The 21,276-nt window shown below is 39.9% G+C and overlaps 1 protein-coding gene across 5 annotated transcripts in view; it reads left to right on the top strand.

The window, feature by feature from the left end:
* The window catches only part of HECW2 (HECT, C2 and WW domain containing E3 ubiquitin protein ligase 2), a 170,691-nt gene that overhangs the window by 107,400 nt on the left and 42,015 nt on the right, over nucleotides 1-21,276 (top strand). For all 5 annotated transcript variants that reach the window (XM_064433896.1, XM_064433895.1, XM_064433894.1 and 2 more), the window contains 10 exons: nucleotides 2,021-2,096; nucleotides 3,898-4,067; nucleotides 6,048-6,190; nucleotides 8,983-9,083; nucleotides 9,651-10,994; nucleotides 12,245-12,340; nucleotides 14,721-14,871; nucleotides 15,249-15,352; nucleotides 18,412-18,536; nucleotides 19,141-19,326. In XM_064433896.1, coding sequence (XP_064289966.1) covers nucleotides 2,021-2,096; nucleotides 3,898-4,067; nucleotides 6,048-6,190; nucleotides 8,983-9,083; nucleotides 9,651-10,994; nucleotides 12,245-12,340; nucleotides 14,721-14,871; nucleotides 15,249-15,352; nucleotides 18,412-18,536; nucleotides 19,141-19,326 — 2,496 coding nt within the window. The remainder of the gene's footprint in view (nucleotides 1-2,020; nucleotides 2,097-3,897; nucleotides 4,068-6,047; nucleotides 6,191-8,982; nucleotides 9,084-9,650; nucleotides 10,995-12,244; nucleotides 12,341-14,720; nucleotides 14,872-15,248; nucleotides 15,353-18,411; nucleotides 18,537-19,140; nucleotides 19,327-21,276) is intronic.

Here is a 21,276-nt window from a genome sequence, read left to right as displayed (position 1 = left end):
GCATTCAGAAACACTGTGATTACACTAGATGACATGGCCTTTGTGCTGCAAAACTCTGTGTGTGTGCCGGGATGAAATTTTTCATTTGGGCAGAAGAATTGAAACTGCTGTTAAGATCATAATGGAACAGGAAGAGGTTGTATAGAAAAGTCATGGAAGTGCTGGGGAACACTGTCACCATTCACGTTATTATAGCTGAATTGTTGGAAAATTCTATTTTCTATAATGTGAAAATTTAGCAATAAAAATTATATTATTCTATATATTATATATTATAATATATAATATTATTAAATATATTAATTATATATATTATAATATATATTATATAATATATTTCATATATTGTAGCACAGAAATAGGTATAGAATGGGAAAGGCCTCTTCGTTGATGAGTAACATTTTTAACACGGAAAACAGTGCATGCTGAAATGAGCCCAAAAGAGAAGACTGGAACACGCAGCGTTCCTGTGGCATTGCCTGGACAGCATTAGTATCACAGTGGGATGCACCCCTCACTGCTTCCATGGTATCTGTCTGTAGACAAGGGGATGCTGATCCAGCTGGAATTAACCCATTGCTTTTGATGCCTTCATAATTTTGCTACCACCTGTCACTACTTACGCATCCGTATAAAATCACTGGCATAATAATGTCGTGCTGGGTGGAAAAGTGACAATTCTGAGCACTCCGGCGAGACTTGTCTTGCCCTGAGAGGTGAGAAGTGCCCATGAAGCCAGCAGTGAGGGAAGGGAATGGACTGGCTGGTGAGTGGCAGTGCTTGCTGGCACAGTGTGTCCCCTCACGAGACCGCTGAGGCCCACGGGGATGTCAGACCCCAGCATCATGGCTGTTTCCTCATTGCTTTGTCTGGAGAAATCCACGCGCTTGTTAATTCCAGTGAAATTCCAGTGTGCTTGCTGATCTTTGTGGGAAGTATTTGAAATGATATTATTAAGTAGCTTAAAGCAGTGTAAAAAGGAATGACTGCGTGTTCGATGAATGCAAAGCAGCTTCCCTGTGGCTGCTGCAGCTCCCAAGTCATTTATCCATCTGGTGACTTCAAACCACTGCTCAGGGCTGCCTCACATTCTTCATCTACACTCACAGGTGTTGTGCCCATTTTTATTCAGCTGATTTGCATCTTTCAATAGATCAGACCTTGTTCTGGTATTAATCCTCAGCTCTGTGTTTGGCTCAAACTTTTTCTGTGTCACCTTTCCTGCCTGGGAGTGAGGGCAGTGCCTGCCCAGGGAACCATTTGTCTTCAAAGATCTCTCCATTGATGTCTCTGTGATGGATTATTCGGCTGGATGCACATCTCCTTTGTCTTGAAAGACAAATCCTTCTGCTAGTTGAAAGAGACAGACATTAATACATGAGAAACTTTTATTCTGAAGTAGTGCTTTACCTAATGAGGGATTTCAGCAGAAACCAAACCTCAAAAATCTGTGAAGCATAAGCTTTTAGACCACGTTTATATTTAGATGTCTGATGCGCTTTTCTGTTTAAAAGGAGCTTTTGTTAATAGAGCTGAAAGCTTTTTTAGTCTGTCTTTGATCTCTTTGCTTTTTTTTGTTGTTGTTGCACACTAAATTATCTATTTGTGGAAAGTGACAAAAGTATGTCAAATATGACAAAATATATGACAAAAATATGCTGTCACTGGACAGCTCAGTGCTTTGATGTGTATTACAAATTCACACTGTTGTTTGTTACTTTACAGAAGGGAAAGCTGTAAAAGATACAGGTTTTCTCTGATTATTATTGTCTTCATGTGTGTTAGCCTATACATGTTTTGTTTGGAAGATTTGGGCTACTGGTATATTAGCACTGTGTGACATAAATAGATATTTAGCTGTAAACTAATGCTGTGGCTGAGGCTGTCTCTGATCACAAGGCAGTATTTGGTCAGATCCTTCCCTAGCATAGTACCTTAAAATTGTGTTATCATCCTCAGGCATGTACAAAGCAGATGAAAACTTCTGTGGTGTATTTATTTTTTTTTTTTTCCTCTTCAGATGGGAGTAGAAGGCACGGATGAAGGTGCTTCTGGAGCTCAGCACTCTAGGAAGTTGGTCAGCTTTACCCTATCAGGTAAAAACCAATACTTCTCTGTGTTGTACAAATTATTGTTTTTAAAAAAGTACGTTTCTGTTTCTAAATAACATCAAAGATGGAATGCTTTTCTTCATTAGCTTCTGTAGGAGCACACTCTAGTGGCTTGAAAGATGTCATTTCTTTAGAACTTCTGTTTGTTAAAAACCAGCCAGAATCCTGGATCTCCAGGAGTGAAGGAAATGGATTTGATATATCTCAGCATGAAAAATTTAGGGAAATTTCCAGTTTGCACAAGGGACAGTTCCTCTCAGACTGAAGAGTGGAAATCATAACTTCTAACTAAAATGCAGTCTGGCTACATCACTGTGAAAAAAGCAATAGCTGAATAGTGGTTTAGAAAGGGAAAAAATTTTCACTTGTAACAGAGCTAAGCTGTCACTACAGTGAAATAGCTGTAGGGGTGCAGTCTAGCAGCTTCCCTTGTATTGATTAGCACTTTATTCCAGGGAAATCTTGTGTGAGACAGAAGCGTATTCAGCTTGAGCAAAGGCAGATGAAATTCACTTCTGCATCTTGAAGAGCTGACAATAAAACATGCAAAGATAGTAGAGGTAGAGCAGAAAAAATCCACTGCTTTTTGAAGTGACCTTTCAGCAGTTGCCTGAGATAGACCTGATAGGTTGTACAGACTCACAGAGTGCACTATACAAGTAATTGCTTTGTGAATTCTGGAAAGCCTGTTTTGTTTAATAGACAGTTGTGATTCTGCCTGAGGAGTCCCATGAAATAATTTTGAAAGGTGTGTTGACTGATAGGCTTGTGACACATGTCCTGTAATGTTTTTGGGTTGTTCATTTACACATGGCTATTTCATCGTGTTTCTGCTGTGTAGCTTAATTCTGAATATTGGGTAGGATTCTTTTTTTTTTTTACCAAATCCACAGGCATGGCATTTAATTTTAGAGCAGTGAATGAATTCTGCTGCATGTCTAAACTGTATGTGCCAGTTGCATTGCTGCATGCAGCATACTGGTGTACTTAATGGAAAAAGACAAGTCTTGTGCCTCAGCAAACCTACAGAGAAACAGAAAAATATTTTACAGTTAAATTTAAAATCTAATATTATATTAAAAAGCACCTCTTTATTTTTCTCGTTGCTGAAGCTTGCACTGTCATTGAAGTCCTTATTCATGACAATATGCTTCTGAGGAAATTATTATTTATTGTTCTAAGTTGTGAGGGCAGCAGCACTGAGGTTTCCCTAGGAAGAAAGAAGACTTTTCAGAAAACTTGGCCTCCCTTTATGTGAGGTGGATTAGCTGCTCTGTTGCAAGAAAATTGCGTCATATTCCAGAGCAGACTTGGTTACTTACATTTCTCAAAGACTGAACTTTTGGAAAGTGTCTTTTCACTGCATTACTTTACATACAGTTTTTTATCTCCTCTCCTCACCCAGAAACAAAACAAGTACTGTGTCATTCATTTTGGGCTGTTTCTGTTGGGGTTTCTTTTTTAATTTGAGTGGAAATACCTTAGATACCTTACTGAGAAAAGTATTTGTAGGTGAGATACAAGTTTATGTTTTTATTTTACAAATAAGTGGAGGCTCAAATGTAAATGAGGATGTTGATACCTTTCTTCCTTATATTCTTTTGGGAAAACACTTGATTTCCTGCTGTACACTGGATCCAGTTAATGTGTGAGTACTTTTAAGTTGCTTTATTTAGTAATCTGTGGTGAATTGATTTCCTGGGTAATATTTTAGGAATACACTACTTTGTGAACTAGCTTTAATTTACTCAGTTCCTTTTTCCTTTCTTCTTGTTTTGCTTTATAGATATTAGAGCAGCTGGACTTAAAAAAGGCATGTTCTTCAACCCTGATCCTTATCTAAAGATGTCCATTCAGCCGGGCAAGAAAAGTACATTTCCTACGTTTGCTCACCATGGCCAGGAAAGAAGGTCGACTATCATCAGTAACACAACTAATCCTGTTTGGCACAGAGAGGTAATGTATCCCTTTTGGGAGCTGTCTGCCGGGCTTGCATTTTCTCCTCATGCCTTACTCTCTGAAAGCTGTGAGCTTATTTTGTAGCTAGTTATTTCAAGTGACACAGAAATTTTAGTAATTTTAGGAACCCTGTTGGTGGATAGAAACAGTTATCGTCTGCATCTTAAAGCTGAGTATTTAAACTGCTGGCAGTTCATTCCCTTCTCTGCTAAAAAAAGGCTGAACTTACTTAGCCACCCTGTAGATTTCTTCAAACTGCAAAAATAAATTAATGAAAATTGGATTATATGTTGTGAGATGACTCTTAAAGAGAAGTTACACTACATGAACATTTGTGCTCAGTGATTGGAACAACTGTTCATTTGTAAATGGTGTTCTTGTGTTGTGTAGCAGGTGACAAATTTTCACTTTTGTCAGGCTAAGAAGATACTCTTTGGTGTTACCTCTGCAAGCTACACCTTGCAGGAAGGCAAACCCAGGAAGGTGTTAGAGCAGCACTCAGCAAGGGGGGCAAACAGGAGTCTAGCAGAAGCCAGTTTGCCAAACGTCTTTATATTGGTTAAACTGTGCACATCCCATGGAAGGAAATCAGTCCCAGAGCTGTCATTGAATGCAGGAGAGCCAAGTCTGTGCTTTTGAAGATAAATGTTTATGTGGCAAAGTGAAACTGATGACACACATCCATAGCCCTTTCAAGAGTGGCAAGCCTGTGCTGTGGTGAATGTTAATGTATTCTTTGGGAAGATGAAAATTGAGTAGGCTTTGGGAAATGTTTCCACAAATCATAAAGCAAACAAACAGTAAAGCAGAACTGAGCAGGGCCAGCATTAGCACTGCCCTGGGGTGCTTGGTTGTGGGAAAGACTGTAGATGTGAATAGTCCTAAAATCTTTTAAAAAAACAAAGTTCGGATCTCTGCACTGATTCTTCAGCTTTCTGTCTGTCTGTCTGTTTGTCCATCTATCCAGAAGATAGGAAGAATTTGTCCCTTTTTTGTCCTCCTCCACTTCTCCTTGGCTTTGAAGCTTATTAGAAAAGAGATAATGTTCAGTGTTGCACACATTGTATTAGCTTGCTTTAGCTGCTGGATCTTCCCTTTAGCAATGCTCTGACAACAGCAGTTATGATCCCATTATGTATTCTGTCCTAGTGGTGCAGGATTGATCCTGTTTTACACCTAATACTTTCTGCAAAGTAATTTGCAATATTATAGCAAGCTGAGTGTGACACATTTTTAAGTTCTGTTTATTAGAGGAACCCAGTTGTGACAGTTTCTCAGCATGAGGAAGGTATTTTATTCCTGACCCAGTTTAATTGGTTGTTTTGAAGATGTTTATCTGATGCCGACAGCTGAAGTGAAGAGCTGTTTCTCCTGCTGTTCATTGTTCAATATATCTTTGGCTACCTAACCAATACATGTGTATTAGGCATTGTGCACAGGTGGTTTTTTCTGAGTAGGTTATGCCATACTTTGCTCACTTATTTGGAATGTTTTAAAATCTTGATGACAAATACAAATTTTGGTTTCTTAAACCTGTTTTCCTAAGGGGAATTTATCATCTCACTGTATGTATATGTGTGTGTCCGCCAATATGCTTGCTTAACATTTGCCTCCTGCATGGACCTGGCAGAGTACAGCCAGGATTCCTTCTTTTTTTGCTTTCCCCTATGCAAATGGAAGCAAGCAGTAGGATGCATGGTGTTCTGCTTTCTGACATAGACCCTGAAAGTGCTTTTATCCAGTGCAGTTTCTTACTGAGCAATTCTTTTCAAGGAACTGTGAAAGGGAATGGGGAACAGTAAAAAGCTAGTTACATATGCAAAAATTCTTTAATAAATGATGACATTATTTTGCCATGTGGAAACTGCTGTCATCAGTCATTACTTTTGGAGTTCGCTGCACGTTAGTAGTAATTAAGTACATTCTTTCTGAATAAAGGTGTATTGATATGGTGTCAAATATGTTCTTTCCTTCCAGAAATATTCTTTTGTTGCACTTCTAACAGATGTCCTGGAAATTGAGGTTAAAGACAAATTTGCCAAGAGTCGTCCGATCATCAAGCGCTTCCTTGGGAAGTTAACCATACCCGTTCAGAGACTTTTGGAGAGACATGCAATTGGGTAAATGAATACATTCTTAATGCTAACTTCTGTTCAGCATCTCAGGACTCAGCATCTAGGATACTGAGAGCAAAGAACAGCTTTTCTGGCTTACTGTACAGACCATCAAATTTTTGCTACATCTGTACGAAGAAATACATTGTAATTTTAATAACTTTATGGATTTACTGGAAAATGGCAATGTTTCTAGCTCTGTCCTGAATACATGTACCCACATTTGTGTTGATGTGTGTCCTTCTCTTTCAGCCTAATTTCTTTTCATAAAAAATGCTATTCACAAGAAATGTTACCCTCTGGCTAGTCAAGAAGCAAGGCATTTTCATAGTGTTACATGGTTGTGTGCAAATTATTTAGAACAAGCAGGTATAATTGACTGACTTCTTGTACAGCTGAAGTCTTTTTAATTGTCAGTTCACTAATCAGTGAACTAATCAGTTCCCTTCAATGAATTGGCCAGAACTTCAAGGCTGTAACCCCTTATTTTCAGAGTGCTTCTAGTACTACACAATTAAAATTGCCTGTCATTATGAATAGCTCAGTGATGGGACTCAAAATTCACCTGTTGTGCATGCCTTTTTTTAAAGGCCCTGCCTCTAAGTTTGCTAAAATCAGTGTCTCCATTGAATTAAAAAAGCCACAAGATTAGGCCCATGAAGAATCATGGTGAAATTAAATACATATTTTCTGCTTTAAAGCTTAAGGACATGGCAGTGTCATGACACTTATACAAACTGGCCTCCTTTTCCACAGATAGTCCCCTCAAAGTAATAAGTTGCATAAGGGGAGAAAATCAAATTCAATTTGAAAACAGTTTTCAGCTTTATGTTTTCAAAGTGTTGTCTACACTGCTAAGTAAAGGAAGAATAAAATTGTAAGAGTAGCTTAAGATTTTGATAATACCTTCTGACACAGAATTTATTAAAAACATTTTTTAAAAAAGCCTGTCCATTTGTTTTGTAGTGGTATCCAAGAACAGTGCAGGTATATACACAATACAACTTTTCTAAGTGCCTCACATTGAGTTTCAACATACTGTGTTTGGTTGAACAAGCAGCTTTTTCTAACAAATTTGCACACTCCTGCACACTCAAAAATAACACCATGATCCAGGCTGGTTTTAAAACCTAGTGCAGGGTGTGTATTTCCTTGCTAAACAGCAAAATGTTTTTCTGCTCTGGGATTCCTGGTGCTGTGATTTGTGGAAATTACCAGTTTGCAGTGTTCATCAGTTCTCACCTCTGCTTTTTCACACATTAATCTGGAAGATATTTCCTGTTTTGTTCTCTGAATTTCAGTTCTGTATATTTGATATATCAAATCTTTTTAGGAAAGGAGAGGCAGTATAAGAAATATGTATTAAGTGGGTATTTGTTGGTTTGCCATACCTCTGTTAGAACTGACATTAAATCTTTTGCCTCTTCTTCTGTAGTATACCTGTCCATTTTCAGTTTTTGTGTAAAGATAGACAATATTTCACCAAAGATTTTGCAAAGTAAAGTTGTGGTTAATGTAGATGTGAAGGAGAAATGTACCAAATACACAATTATAACTGCTAATGCTCTTGCATTTTTAATTTTTGGTCAAGCAAGTATAACACCATCATTTTGGTGATGTCAGGGATGATTCTTAAGGAATGAAAAGATGAAATCCAGAGCCAGCCACTTGTAGATAAATTCTGCCCCAGTTTTAGCTGTAGTCAGAGCTCACAAGTTTGTGTAATGAAATGACCAGTGGCTTTTAATCTCCTGGAAAACATGATAAATGAGCATGAGAATCATCTAGAATTGATTCAGCTGAATACAGAGAAGCCATTATTCGTAGCATGGCTTCCTCTATTCTTAAATGCTGTGGAGTAATATAAAACTTATGTAAAAACTGGAAACCTCAGATGTCTAATGGATGACTTGTACTTGGAGTACAGAATGAGGAATCTGTGACAGGTCCTGGAAAAGCTGCTGCAGAGATCTGGTATCCTGTGGGCTGTGGAGCAGCTTGGAGAGGGGAAGCTGCTTGTCCACTCAGGGCTTTTTTTTTTTCCCCTAAAAGTTTATGCAGACTGCTGCAGCTTATTTCAGTAATAGCTGCATTTGTTTTATTTTATAGTAGGAGTGCTCCAAGTAAAGGAGAGGTGTTTATACCAGTACCAAATTATTTGTATAAATAACAATAATTTCCTGTGGAGATCTTTAGTAGCTCCCTCTTCTTCTTTCAGCTGTCCCAGCCGTCCTGAGGGGATCTGGGGCTGTGATTTCTGGCTGTACCTTAATAAAAATGTACAGCCTGGGATCTGATCCAAAGTCTCAAGCTGATGCAAGTGTCTAATCTAATCTGAGCCCCATTGAATTCAGTAACTCTTAAGAATGTATTTAAAGATAAATTCAAGCATTAATAGCTTTACTACTATGTGCTTTGTTGAATGTGAAAAATGTTTTACTATGTTTTGCACATAGTAAAAACCACAAGGGGGCAGAAAGGTTTTGTTAATTATAAAACACTGTGTTGGGGATAGGAGGAGGTTAGGAGAGAGGAATCTTTGTAGTTTGATTTCTTTAGAACTTACATGTAGAGATGTATAGGAATTGGTGGGGCACAATCTGTATTTGGAATAGATCAAACATAGGTTTTTAGGCTGCTTTTTCCATTAACAAAAGGTATTTTACACCATTGTTGGTGTTTGTGCTTTTCCATGCAAACCGGAGTATGTGGCCGATTTTAAGACCATAATAGGAATTAAATACTGAAAACATGAAGCCAGCAAAAATTTTAAAAATCCAATATTTTTGATTTGGCAGAGACCAGGTTCTCAGCTATAATCTTGGCAGAAGGCTCCCAGCTGATCATGTTAGTGGGTATCTCCAATTCAAAGTGGAAATCACATCTTCTGTTCACGAAGGTGAGAATTTGTCAATTATTTTGATCTCCAGATAGTTGTATGGAGAGAGTTTCTTTGTATTTCTGTGTCTAGGCTTTTCTATTGTTGAGGACATAATATACTTTCTCATTAGTGTATGGTCCCCCTACTATAGATTTTTTCTGTTGGGATTCAAAATCTGGGTATGGCAGGTGCTGCCTTGGAGATGGCAGTTCCAGAACCACCAACACATTCTTAGCATATTGTTTTTGATTTTTTTGGATAGATTCTAAATGAATCTGTTTATGATTCTCATGTTATGCTTGGCAATGCTCTGTTTTTGAAAGCAAAATGGGAATAATTTAATGTCATACTGCAAACCTCTTTATTTTTCTATATCCTACAAAACAGTATATACACTTACACAGAGACAATTTTGTAACTTGTTCCAACACTGTAGATGCCTCTGTTACTTTGATTGAAGTTTTCCCCTTAGTTTTCTGATTGAAGTAAGGAAGCATCTTCAAGGGTGTGTATTTTTAGATAATTTAAATAGAATGAACTATGTGTTCTTGCTCTTTGTTTTACATTCAGTCTTTCTGTCTGCAGATGCTTCACCAGAAACAGTTGGGACTTTGCTAGGAACCAACTCTGTAAATGGAGACTTGGGGAGCCCCTCTGATGATGAGGACATGCCAGCAGGACATCACGATACATCCACGGTGTGTTCCAATGGCCCAGTCTTTGAGGAGTCTTCTGGAGACACAATCCTGAGACATTCTTTAAGGACTAGTAGGACTCTGGAGACAGACCAGGATGAGCTGACCTCTGGTGGTTCAAGATCATCTCCTCCCAGAGGTCGCCAGGACTCACTAAATGACTATCTCGATGCAATAGAACACAATAACCATCCCAGGCCAGGGACATCTGCCTCTGGGGACCGTCCACGAGGAGCCTCCCCAAAACTGAGGAGTAGCTTCCCTACTGACACGAGACTTAATGCTATGCTTCACATTGACTCGGATGAAGAGGAGCATGAGCTGCATCAAGACCTGGGTTTTCCGTCTTTGGAAGATGATGGTGGTTTAGTGATGCTTAATGGTGCTACCAGAAACACTGAAAGAAATGAAGTAAGTTCCTCATCAGATCAGGTAGTGCCGGGGCCTGCTGAGAGTGAAAGGGTTTCGGCCCCTGATGCTCCTTTGCCATCAGCTGATGACCAGGAAGAGTCTCCCCCAGAGCTGCCACCTGCAGAGGAAGGAGGCGAAAGCCTGCAGGGCTCTCAGGCTGAAGGCGCAGCAGAGCAGGCTGGCAGCGAGTCCTCTGCCCCTCCGGAGGCAGAGCAGCCTCCCGGCACTGCAGACTCGGCAGCGGCTGAAGCCGCAGGTGGGAGCAGAAGGGGCGTCAGCGAAACCGAGTCCATTGACCAAGGCTCGGAGCCTTCCCAGCTGTCGTCGGAGACGGAGCAGAGCGACCCGGCTCGCACCGAGAGCGTCAGCGAGGCCAGCACCCGGCCCGAGGGCGAGAGCGACGCCGAGGGGGCCGACAGCTCCTGCAACGAGAGCGCGACCGTGCGGCGCTCCTCCGTGGAGATGCGCTGCTCCTCCTGCGAGAGCGCCAGGTTTCCCGAGACTCCAGCCTTCTCTCCCCAGGAGGAGGAGGAGGAGGAGGAAGGAGCCTGTGCCCCCGAGGCAGCTGCGGCGGAGCCGGGTGCCGAAGCGCAGGAGCCTGCGAGCGCCGCCGGTTCTCTGCCCGCCGTGCAGTTACCTCGGGAGGAGGCGCAGGAGGCTGAGGCAGGGGAACTGCAGGACCAAGAGGAAGCAGAGGAAATCTGGCAAAGGAGAAGGAGCCTGCAGGCAGCAGCTGCCCAGAGCCAGTCTCAGGATGAAGAAACTGAGGGAGCACAGGCAGCTTGTGAGGGGGCCACAGCGCAGCTTGAAGGAGCTACTGGAGGTAACACCTGCAGGAGGCGCTTCCTGGAGTGACCTTACTGCACCTGAAAACAAAGATCCTTAATTTCTCCATTTCGTTATCTTTCAAGATTTTGTCTTTTTTTTGTTCCTCTGAATTTATTTATTCAAGAGACTCTTGGGGGTTTTTGATTTGATGAAAAATCCAAACCTGAAATATCCAAAATGTGTTTACTTTAAAATTGGATGTATTTTAATTCTTGAGAGAGTAGTGAGGAGAATGAAGAGAAGGAAAGAATTCCACAATAGTACCCTGCTCACTAATGAAAATGGTAATGAGGGACAAAACTCCCCAAAAGTATGAAATGCAAAAGAGAATTTATATTGTAATATTTTATATTAGCATTAAAACATAAGGGTAATAAAAAGAAAGGGGAAAGGAAAAAGAATCATATTTTGTCAGCTTCAGGCTCTTTATTTTCCTTTTCCCAATTCCTTCTCTGTACAGGTGGATCCCAGCACACTGCAGCCTTGGGAAGAGAGAAATGTGGTACCTAAGTTAACACTGTAAAATGCTTATTGATTTTTAAATTATTTTAACAGTTGAGAATTTTCTGTCTCACTAAAATCACTGAAGGTAGAAATGTGTCCCTAATGAATTGTTTCCAAGCAACTTTAATAATGGAATCTGTTCAGTTTCTTCAGGGCCTGAAGTATATCCAGTCAAGTGGGTTTCCAAATGCATCTTTTTCATAACATACCAAGTGCTATATATAAGCAGTAATTTCCTCTCTTCATAAACAGGTTGTTTACTGGCAATAATAATTTTGGTGTTTATTTCAAATACTGTCAGTTTTACAGCATTTTCTAGACATTTGGGATGCTCTTTATTAGGTGTCAGGTTGCATCATGTTTTGCAGATCAGTTTGGCTGCAGCAAGGAAGGACAGTGGACACTTCCACCTCCCACTCTTAAGGTTTCTGAGGCCAGGTGGAGCTTTGTCCTGGGATATGGCTCAGGCACAGGCTGTTTCCATGCCCTGACTTTGGCTGCTCACAGAGGGATGCAGCACATCCCAGAGGTGATGTTTCCAGGACCAGGACATCCAGAGGAATCACTTACCTAGAACTGTTGGCATAACTTGTTTTGACCCCAAGAAAAGATGACTGTTAGATATATCCTGAAATACCATAGTCCTGCAGAAGCTTTAACACAGCTTGCTCAGTTTAGAGGCAACTCTAGGGCTTCCCCACACTGACTGAAAAAATAAATGTGTGTGTGTTTTGATTGCAGGCTCTCCTGCCAATGGCCATCAGCCCTTGAGGTCCCTGCCGTCGGTGCGTCAGGACGTTAGCCGCTACCAGAGAGTGGACGAGGCCCTGCCACCAAGTGAGCTTCTCCATGCTTTAATTTGGGCATAAGCTGCCTGTGGCTTTTTACTGAGAGTCCATTACGTTTTCTTTTTTGGATGTTAGAACTGAGAATGAGCAGCTGAGAAGTTGAAAGTGAGGAGTGATGATGGTTGGGTCCGGAGTTGTTGCTGTGACAGTTACACCTGGTGCACACAGACTTGCTGAGTGTCACTCATGCAGAGACAGTGCTGCCTTTCCTGTGTGCAGTGCACAGGGGCAGGGAGATGAGGTGATGGTGCTTGTGAGGCACTGTGAGCTGTCAAGCACTCTGAAGACTCCGAATGCTGCTTGTGTGGTAATGATTTACAAAGGAATATACATCTTTCATATCTGCAGATTAACTTACAGGTGTCTGTACTTTCCTTGCATTTTTCAAGGCAGAGTGAATATTTTGTATTAAAATAAACCTGAACATTAAGCAACAGTTAGATGAGCCTTAATGAACAAATGAATTGCAATTTCTCTAATGCATATGAAAAGTACATTGCTCTCAATTACTGAATTCATTAATGTTCTTAAACTTTGAGAAGTGAGAATCTGTTCTATATTAGGTATTCAAAGAAAAGACCCCCTCCCCCCTCACCAAAGAAAAGCTACACAACTCATAAAACATTGCTTTAAAACAAATATGCAAAAAAAAAAAAAGTAAATTCAGACCCACTGAAGTCTGTGGCAAAGCTCTGTCACTTTAAAGGAGTCAGGAATTAGGATATTTACTGTAAAATGAACAGATCCCTATTTCCGAGTATGGTATGGGACTTTGTTCTGTAACTGGAGCAAGTAACTGGAAGGATCCTGATAGCAGAACACAGGTATAACTATATGTGCAAAGCCAGGATGATGATATGGTTGTGCTCCCTTGCTGGTTATGTTATAATCAGATTAATCCTGTGTGCAGATCTTCGAGTTAATTAACTGTCACCCTATTACACCCGTTCTACATTTTACAGAACTCTGTCTGGGAGACAAATATTTCGGAAATGCACAGAGACAGCTGGTCCAGTTCTGTGGTTTCAGAAGAAAGCTATACACTACAATAACTAGTTGGAAAAACCGCTGAAATATTAGTGGAAAAAGCTTTGGCTGTGTAGTATTTTAACATTTCTGCCATTTGCTGGGTTTCTGCATAGTCGTGCGTGTCATGATGCATGTACACATCACCCCTTTACAGTCATAGCCCAGTACAGTCTCTGTGTAAATAAAGTCTGCTAATCATTGGCTAGATTGTTTTGTTCTTCAAACCTCTGCTTGCAGATATGTGACAGATTTAATATTTTAATGCTGGAAAATTAGAGAAAATATTAAGACTATTATTTTGAGTTGTAAACTGTAATTTCTTTTTAATTTGGATAATATTCATTCTGTTGTTTCACCAAAATTTGAAAGTAAGAAAGGAAAATATGTGTATTTCTTTCGGTCCCGTGTTAGGTCAAGTTAAAGAACAAGAGAAAAAATTTAAACATTTATCTTTTATTTCTGCCTATAATGTGCAACATTCCTGGGGAAAAAATTAATAAAGCTTGACTATGAAACCTTGATGAATGACAATTTTGCAATAGCTTCAACAAGCTATTTGTAACACATATATCTAACAGTGATTTGATGGAATATAGCCTTACATAGGAACACAGCAGAAGACAGCCTTGTCAGTCACAGCACTGATGCAGATGCTTTACTTTGGAAGCCATTGCCCAAATGTTTAAAATTAAATGCGGGATAAAATTTTAAATGTATTTAAAATTAAATGCAGGATAAAATGTTTTTTTTTTTCTGCAAGACCATGTCACAGAAATGGTGACTGTGTCAGAATTGGGCATAAACATGACAAGAAAAATCCCAACTTATTATACAGTGGTTTAGGGCTTGACAGTTAAGCAGGCTAATGAATTCACGAATGTGAACTGTTTGAGGGAATTTCTTTTTTTTTTTTTTTTGTTTGGGTTTTATTTTTTCCCAATGAGCATTTCTGTTCTTCCTGGAATACTTGGGTGTTCTATTTAGTTTACAAACTCTGGTTTAAAAACTTGAGTGTTTTTATTTTGTCATCAGATACTACTTTCACTTAGGCTTGCAATATAGACAGTCTCATCTAGACACCTGCTGAGCTCTCAAAGACTGTTTTTCAACTGATGTGCTAAATGGTTTGCACATTTTCTGTAGTTGCAGGTGCCTAAGAATCAGGCATGTCTGTTTCTTTATAGATGTGTATTTTTTATATACACAGGTATATGTCTATGTTGTAGTAGTAATTATGATTATAGAGCCAATAGATGGGTTTATAAAAGTGACAGAGCTCAAACAAATCAATGGATAAGCCCCAAGCCCTCCATAGCTGACAGTATTTTATTGCTCCTTAGACTGGGAGGCTCGAATTGACAGCCACGGACGCATTTTTTACGTGGACCACGTGAACAGGACAACAACATGGCAGCGCCCCACAGCTCCCCCAGCCCCACAGATTCTGCAGAGATCCAACTCCATACAGCAGATGGAGCAGCTGAACCGCCGGTAAGAGTCACCCCTGGTGCTTGTGAGCTTTGTGTGCTTGCACAACTGCACTCACCATTGCAAGGCTGAGCGTGGAGACAAGGCCACGGCTGCTCCCACTGCTGGCCTTAGGTGGTTATTTTTGTGTGGCTGTTCTGTTGCTTTAGTTTGCATGTGAGTTTCCAGGACTTTTGTGTTCCACCTGTGATCTTAAGCTATGTGACCAAAAATAATACATCTGATGATGGTTGTCAGAAATTCAAAAGGCTATTAATGCAGAAATCAGAGGTCAATATATATTAACCTATATGGCAGAAAATATGGGAAGGCTCCCTTGGAGCCAGAATTGGGTCATAGTTACCATATACTATATGTAAAGTCCAGTTTTCCAACCCTAGGTACCAGAGCATCCGAAGAACAATGACAAATGACAGGCCTGAAGAGCACACAAATGCCGTGGATGGAGCTGCAGAGGAAGCTGAATTTCACCATTCTAATTCAGGTTAAAAAAATTAATTTTTTACCCCTTCTCCAAAGAAGGGAGCACTTATCTCATAGATGATTTAGTGAGAGTACATAAGGCAAACCCTAACTTCTTCCTTTGAAGGTCTGTGTGAAAATGAAGCCATTTGTTTTCAATGCTGTCTAGTTTTGAAGGTTATGACTCAGCCTGCTCAATATTCTGAAGAGAAGATTGTGAAATTCAGAGCACTTTTCTGTCAGTACCAGACTGGTTTAGAGAGCAGGAGACTTGCAGTGAAAAAAATATAAAATTACATGGTCTGGCTTACAAATATTTTGACTCTGCCAATGAAGTTTGAAATAGTAGAATGTAGAACTAGAAAGGGCTTCAGGCAGTCATTGACTATATCTCTAGATAAATAGGATGAGCTGTTCCTAGGCAATGCTTGCCAAATGCTGTCTCATGAGTTCTTATATGCTCCACTTGAGGGACATTCTTTACTTTTTTAGACAGTCTACTCATTATTCTTCTTATAACATACCCTTAAATCCATTACTTCCTAGTCTTTCCTCGTGACTTCTGGTTTTAGGTCTCAAATTAGTTTTTTGGTCTAATCAGGATTGTCTTGAGTTGGTCTTCAGCTTTTAAGGAATATTTCAGAAAATCAAATAAAGCTGTGACTCTGCTGTACTGAAGAGATTGTGGAAGTGTCTTACATAAAACACTCCTTGTAAATTTCTGCAGAAGGTTTGGTTTGGTTTGGTTTTTGTTTTTTTCTTTGTTTTTAATGGTTTCAACCAGTGTCTTTGATCTGCTAAAATCAAGTCCTCATCCTTGTGTGCAGTACTTGGCACTTTCATCTGGTCTTTGTGAGTTGATTATCCCTACCTGCACGCAGATCTTTGTACTTTTCTAATGTGCCCCGTGGTTTTGAATCTTGTCCATTCTGCTGTCCAAGTACTGCAGAATCTCCTAATTGGTGCAAGTTTTGTCTTCTCTATCCAGTCATTCGTAGAAATAATGAGTAGGACCAGAGCCAGAGAGATCTTAGTAAAACATCTTGGTGTACTCTTACAGCATTATCCCATTCCTTCTGAGAACTCCTTCAGACCTCTGAAAGAGCCACCAATGTCTCAGCGATTACTCCACCTTATTTCCTGACTGTTGGAGTGCATGTCACCTGACCTAAAGGCTTTGAAAACCTTTAATTTGCACCACGATCTTTAACCTGCTCTCTCTCACCTCCATTTCTTCATTCTTCTGATAGTCTGTCCAGTGTTAACCTTTGGAATGAAGATAGGAAGAAAGACCTTTTGTTTAGGGTTCTGAACATCATTACTTTTTTCTTTTCACTGAGCAGGTCTCTCCTTGGTCATCTTCCTACTAAAAATTTACTAACACATTTATAAAGTTTTTTATCCATCCAGTTCCTTGCACAGCTGTGTGGCATCGTGTGCTTTGGCTTTGTCTCTGGATGCTCTTGATGTACTCTTTCAAAAGTCTCTCCTCAATTAATCTGATGTGCAGGCAGTGTCACCCTTTTTCAAGTTTCAAGTCATTGTAGAACTTGAGATTTACCCAAGTGTTCCCTTTTATTACTTGTAGTCTTCACTTCTGTTGTAGCTGTTTCCTTTTCTACCTTTGTACATGTGCAGCCAGATGGTTTGTGCTGTACACAAGCCAGTGTTAAGCAAATTCAGCTGAATAAACTTCTCATAAACCAAACTCATAAGCCTCAAATTGCAATAAAAACCCACCTGGTGACCCATTCTGGTTTCCAGATTGCCCAGACTATGACAGAGGACTTAGCTGCTGCGTGTCACAGCATCTTCCAGGGTGTGAGAGCTGCTTGGTGTACACCCAAGTTTTGTACTGGTACAGAGTTCACATAAAACTTCAGTGAGTGTCTGCAAGACACTCCCAGCCCAAGTATTCAGACACAGCTTCAGGAGCCTTTGTGCCACTCTGCCTTTGCCCTGTTCATGATGTGCTCCATGTGGGACAGCTTGAGGTCTATTGTTTAAGTAGTGTTTGTAAAAATCCTCTTGTTTATTTATTTTACCAGTGTCCCTCACACTTCCTGGTTTCCTCTAGTGTGTTTATTTGATTTTCTCCATTCCCTTTATTTAGAATTTTACCTTTGTTGTTTGCCTCTTCTTTTGTTATATCTTCTTACTTTCCTCTCAGTTTAGAATCTCACTTACTACCTTTCTCCTTGCTCTGCTTGTGTGTTATGATCTTTTATATCTGTGATAGCTGTGGTCTACATGATTAATATTCATTTGATGGAGAAGTGTGCACATACTACAACATGTAAAAAAGAAAGAAAATGAAATATAGATGGCAGCACACATTTTAGTGTAGCATCACTGAAGACCAAATCTGAACTTGCAGTTTTTCATTTACATTAAAAATATGCTTCCAAATATCTTCAAAGAGAATCAGGGGCAACAGTGTTCACATTGTAGCAAACACCACTCAATATTTTTCACTTCCTTCCTGGTACTGAAGAAAAATCAGGGCACTTCTGTAGTTGCTAGGAGAAGACACAAATGTTTATTGGAAGTTAAAATTTGAAAGGTACTTCCTTAGCAACATACTTCTTACTTACATAAGCTGCTTCAGTACTGTATCAAGACTGGGGCTGTGGTAATGGCAGATTTATTGTTTGTTTTTTAAGAAGGAATGAAATATTTATAAGTGTACAATGACTTTTATATCCATTAAGTCAGCATTTAAAAAAATGACTTGCCTGCATACAGCTACAGTATAGCAGTGCAGACGTTCCCAGGGGACTTTATTGCATCTTATATAGAAGCAAGAACTTGGTAACCCAAACAATGGAACGTGGTTCTTTTAATGGTTGTTTACCAAAAGCCACAGGTAAATGTTACTAAACTAAGATTGTAATATTTTCAGAAACTTCAGTGTTATGTTAGAAGAAATTTGGGTACACTTATGTGGACAATCCTCAGTAAATCTGCAATAGTTGTCTACTTAATGCTTTTCTTGCTTGTGTGATTCACATCAATGTAGTTGTTTGCAGGGATGCTTTGGTAATAACTGCTGGAAGTCTTTGACATTTACTTTGCTCTTAGATTTTCGAAGAGAGAATGTGCTGCCTCACTCTACCTCCAGATCCAGACTTACTTTATTGCTCCAGTCTCCCCCTGTGAAATTCCTTATCAGCCCAGAGTTCTTTACAGTGCTGCATTCTAACCCTGTGAGTATGGTGGCTACAGCTCAAAGGCTTTCATAAATACATGCTTATAAATGCAGTTGTTTTGTGTACAAAAACACTGCTCAGTGTTTGATGATAAGATATTGGTAGTACATAGGGAGGCTGGATTCACTCATCATTATCCCTTGAAATTATTGGGCTATCAGGGCCATCATAGCTCTGCATGATAGCAATTTTTATTTTCCACTCGATTCTTCATCTTTCTTATGATACAAAATTATTTGTTTAAGGAAGCAATAGCTTTCTTACTGTGCTTTGCACAGGGTGAGACACAATTCTGGGAAAGACCTTGCTGCTTAATGGCAATATTTGTTTCCCCTGGATTGCCTGGTTTATGTTGAAGTATATTAGAGGTCATACTGAACACAAAACCCTGTTAATATATATCTTTTCCTTTTTTGCCTGTTCTTCAGTGCTTCTTTTTGCATAGATTTTCCCCTCTTTGTGTAATGGGATTTATAGTGTAAGGAGAAGCAATGGAAGGAGTAACTTTTCTTCTGCAGGCCCACTTACAATGAACAGGGCTGCCTTTTGTGGCCAGAGCAGTTTTCTCTTTGAAAAGCCTTTGCTGTTGTGTGTTTCTCAGAGTGCCTACCGCATGTTTACAAACAACACGTGTCTGAAGCACATGATCACCAAAGTCCGGCGGGACACCCACCACTTCGAGCGCTACCAGCACAACCGGGATCTGGTGGGCTTCCTCAACATGTTTGCCAACAAACAGCTGGAGCTGCCCAGGGGCTGGGAGATGAAACACGACCATCAGGGCAAGGTAACTCCACAGGGCTGAGAAGGCCTTGTGTTCATTAGTTGCTTAGTTGCTGAGATCAAATGATGTAAAAAGGATGGTCTGGTACAGATCCCAGGAGATTACTCTGGTGGTTGTGTATTGCTTGGAAAGAGTTGGTATAGAGTAGATTTCCTTAAGAGTATTAGAGATCTTAAATACTTGCAAGTCTCACTGATTTTTTTAAACAGGTATCAATTTTCAATTTCCTAAAAAAATATTTTGATGTTACTTTTACAGTTGTGATGTCAGTTTTAATGTAACTTTAAACTAGTGCATCCTCAGTATCTGGAACGTTATATTTTGTGTAGAAAACAGGAGGGTTAAAAATAGACTGTGATTAGTATGTGAGGAAGTGATAAGGCTTATCAGTTTATTAGGATTACTGGCATATTTAGCTTCTTGGTTCTTACATTTATCACTCTCAATGTGGTTAGCTGTGGGAGTCCATATTAATAATGATCTGGATGCTTGGAAAGATTAGACAATTCTAAGCTGAAGGGTAAAAGTACTTGAGGGTTGTTTCCTAGATTTTTTTAACTCTGTAAAGCACTTTGTTTTTTCGTTAGACACACAATTAGGAATGTGTAATTCTACTAATGTTGTTCTTTGCCTCACTCTTTTCTGTTTTAAGTCATTCTTGTTCTGTTAAGTTCTTCAGAGGCCAGTTTTCTCCTGAAGAATAGAGCAATTTTCAATTTTCTTTAATATGTGCTCCATAGAGAGAATTAGACATTTGGATTTCTGGGTTGGTATTTGGTAACAGCAATGCTACCACAATATTAATCAAGAAGAGGAAGCACTGAATGAATTCCTACTGGGATTTCTTCACTTTGAATCAGTCTTAGTATCGCTCGTTTTCATCATGTTGAATTGTCTGTGTCACAAGTGCCACTTGTGGCCAGTGGAAAAGCCTATTCAGCACTCGAGAGAGACCATGGCCAGTACATGGCAAGAGCAGTGCATGGGGAGACCAAACTGAAACTGGACCTGCCTTTATTAAAGCATAAACCTAAAGAGAAGCTGGTAGAACTTAGCCATAACACAACATATAATTATGTTTCCTTTCCTTAACTACTCTTCCCTGCTAAGAAGAGGTTTTCCTTTATTTTTTCAAGTATGTCACAGTGAGGGCTTGGTGCTCCTGCTTACAAGGCACAGTGGTTGTTCTGGCCCTGGCACAATGCTGAGTAGTGGTGTTTTCATTCCCCCATGGCAGTGTGGTGCTGCTTGCCTGTCCTCTTCATGGGCTGTCTTCCAAGGTCAGCTGGGGACTGCCCACCTCTGAACTCCCTCCAGAGCTGCACAGCAAAGCCCAACTGCCCTCTCCTTTTTGGCTCCTCTGTGTATCCCTGGCAGGAGATGATACTGTGAAAGGTCCGGTGTGACTACAGTGTAGTTTCTAATGGGCATTACAGATGATCCTTCATCAGTCAGTGACCACAGGGAGGCAGAAAGCCATTGGAAAATGTGGTAACAGGAAGCATTATACAGGCTTAATAGGCCCCTGAGCTGAGCTTTGAGGTTGTGCCTTGCTGTGTCCATGTGCATACACACACAGACAGCATACAGATAATGCATTTGTGCACTGTGTGTAAGCATGTGTCTGTATTTTAAAGCCAGATGCAAGTCTCTGTGCTTTTAATTAGGTCTCTGCGAGATGTGCAAACAGATAGCAAGTTATTAGAGCACATTTTTGGCTTTTCTCTCTACAATTAAAGAAATCATAGTAATTGATTATTGAAGTCTCCAATAGGAAGAAAAGGTATTTTAGCAAGCTTCATAGATTTTAACTGGAAGAATAACCGGGGCAACTATTCATGTTTAATGGGCTAAATATAGTTTTGGCACTACCTATTTTGTCAGTCTCTTCAAGCATTGTAGATTTATGGATTATAGCTAGGCAGAAGTTATGAGAGGAATTTTTTTGAAAGG

The sequence above is a fragment of the Passer domesticus genome, chromosome 10 (assembly GCF_036417665.1).
Source record: "Passer domesticus isolate bPasDom1 chromosome 10, bPasDom1.hap1, whole genome shotgun sequence".
Taxonomy (NCBI): domain Eukaryota; kingdom Metazoa; phylum Chordata; class Aves; order Passeriformes; family Passeridae; genus Passer; species Passer domesticus.
The sequence above is the reverse complement of the archived record's forward strand: the minus strand, read 5'-3'. Positions and strand labels throughout refer to the sequence as shown.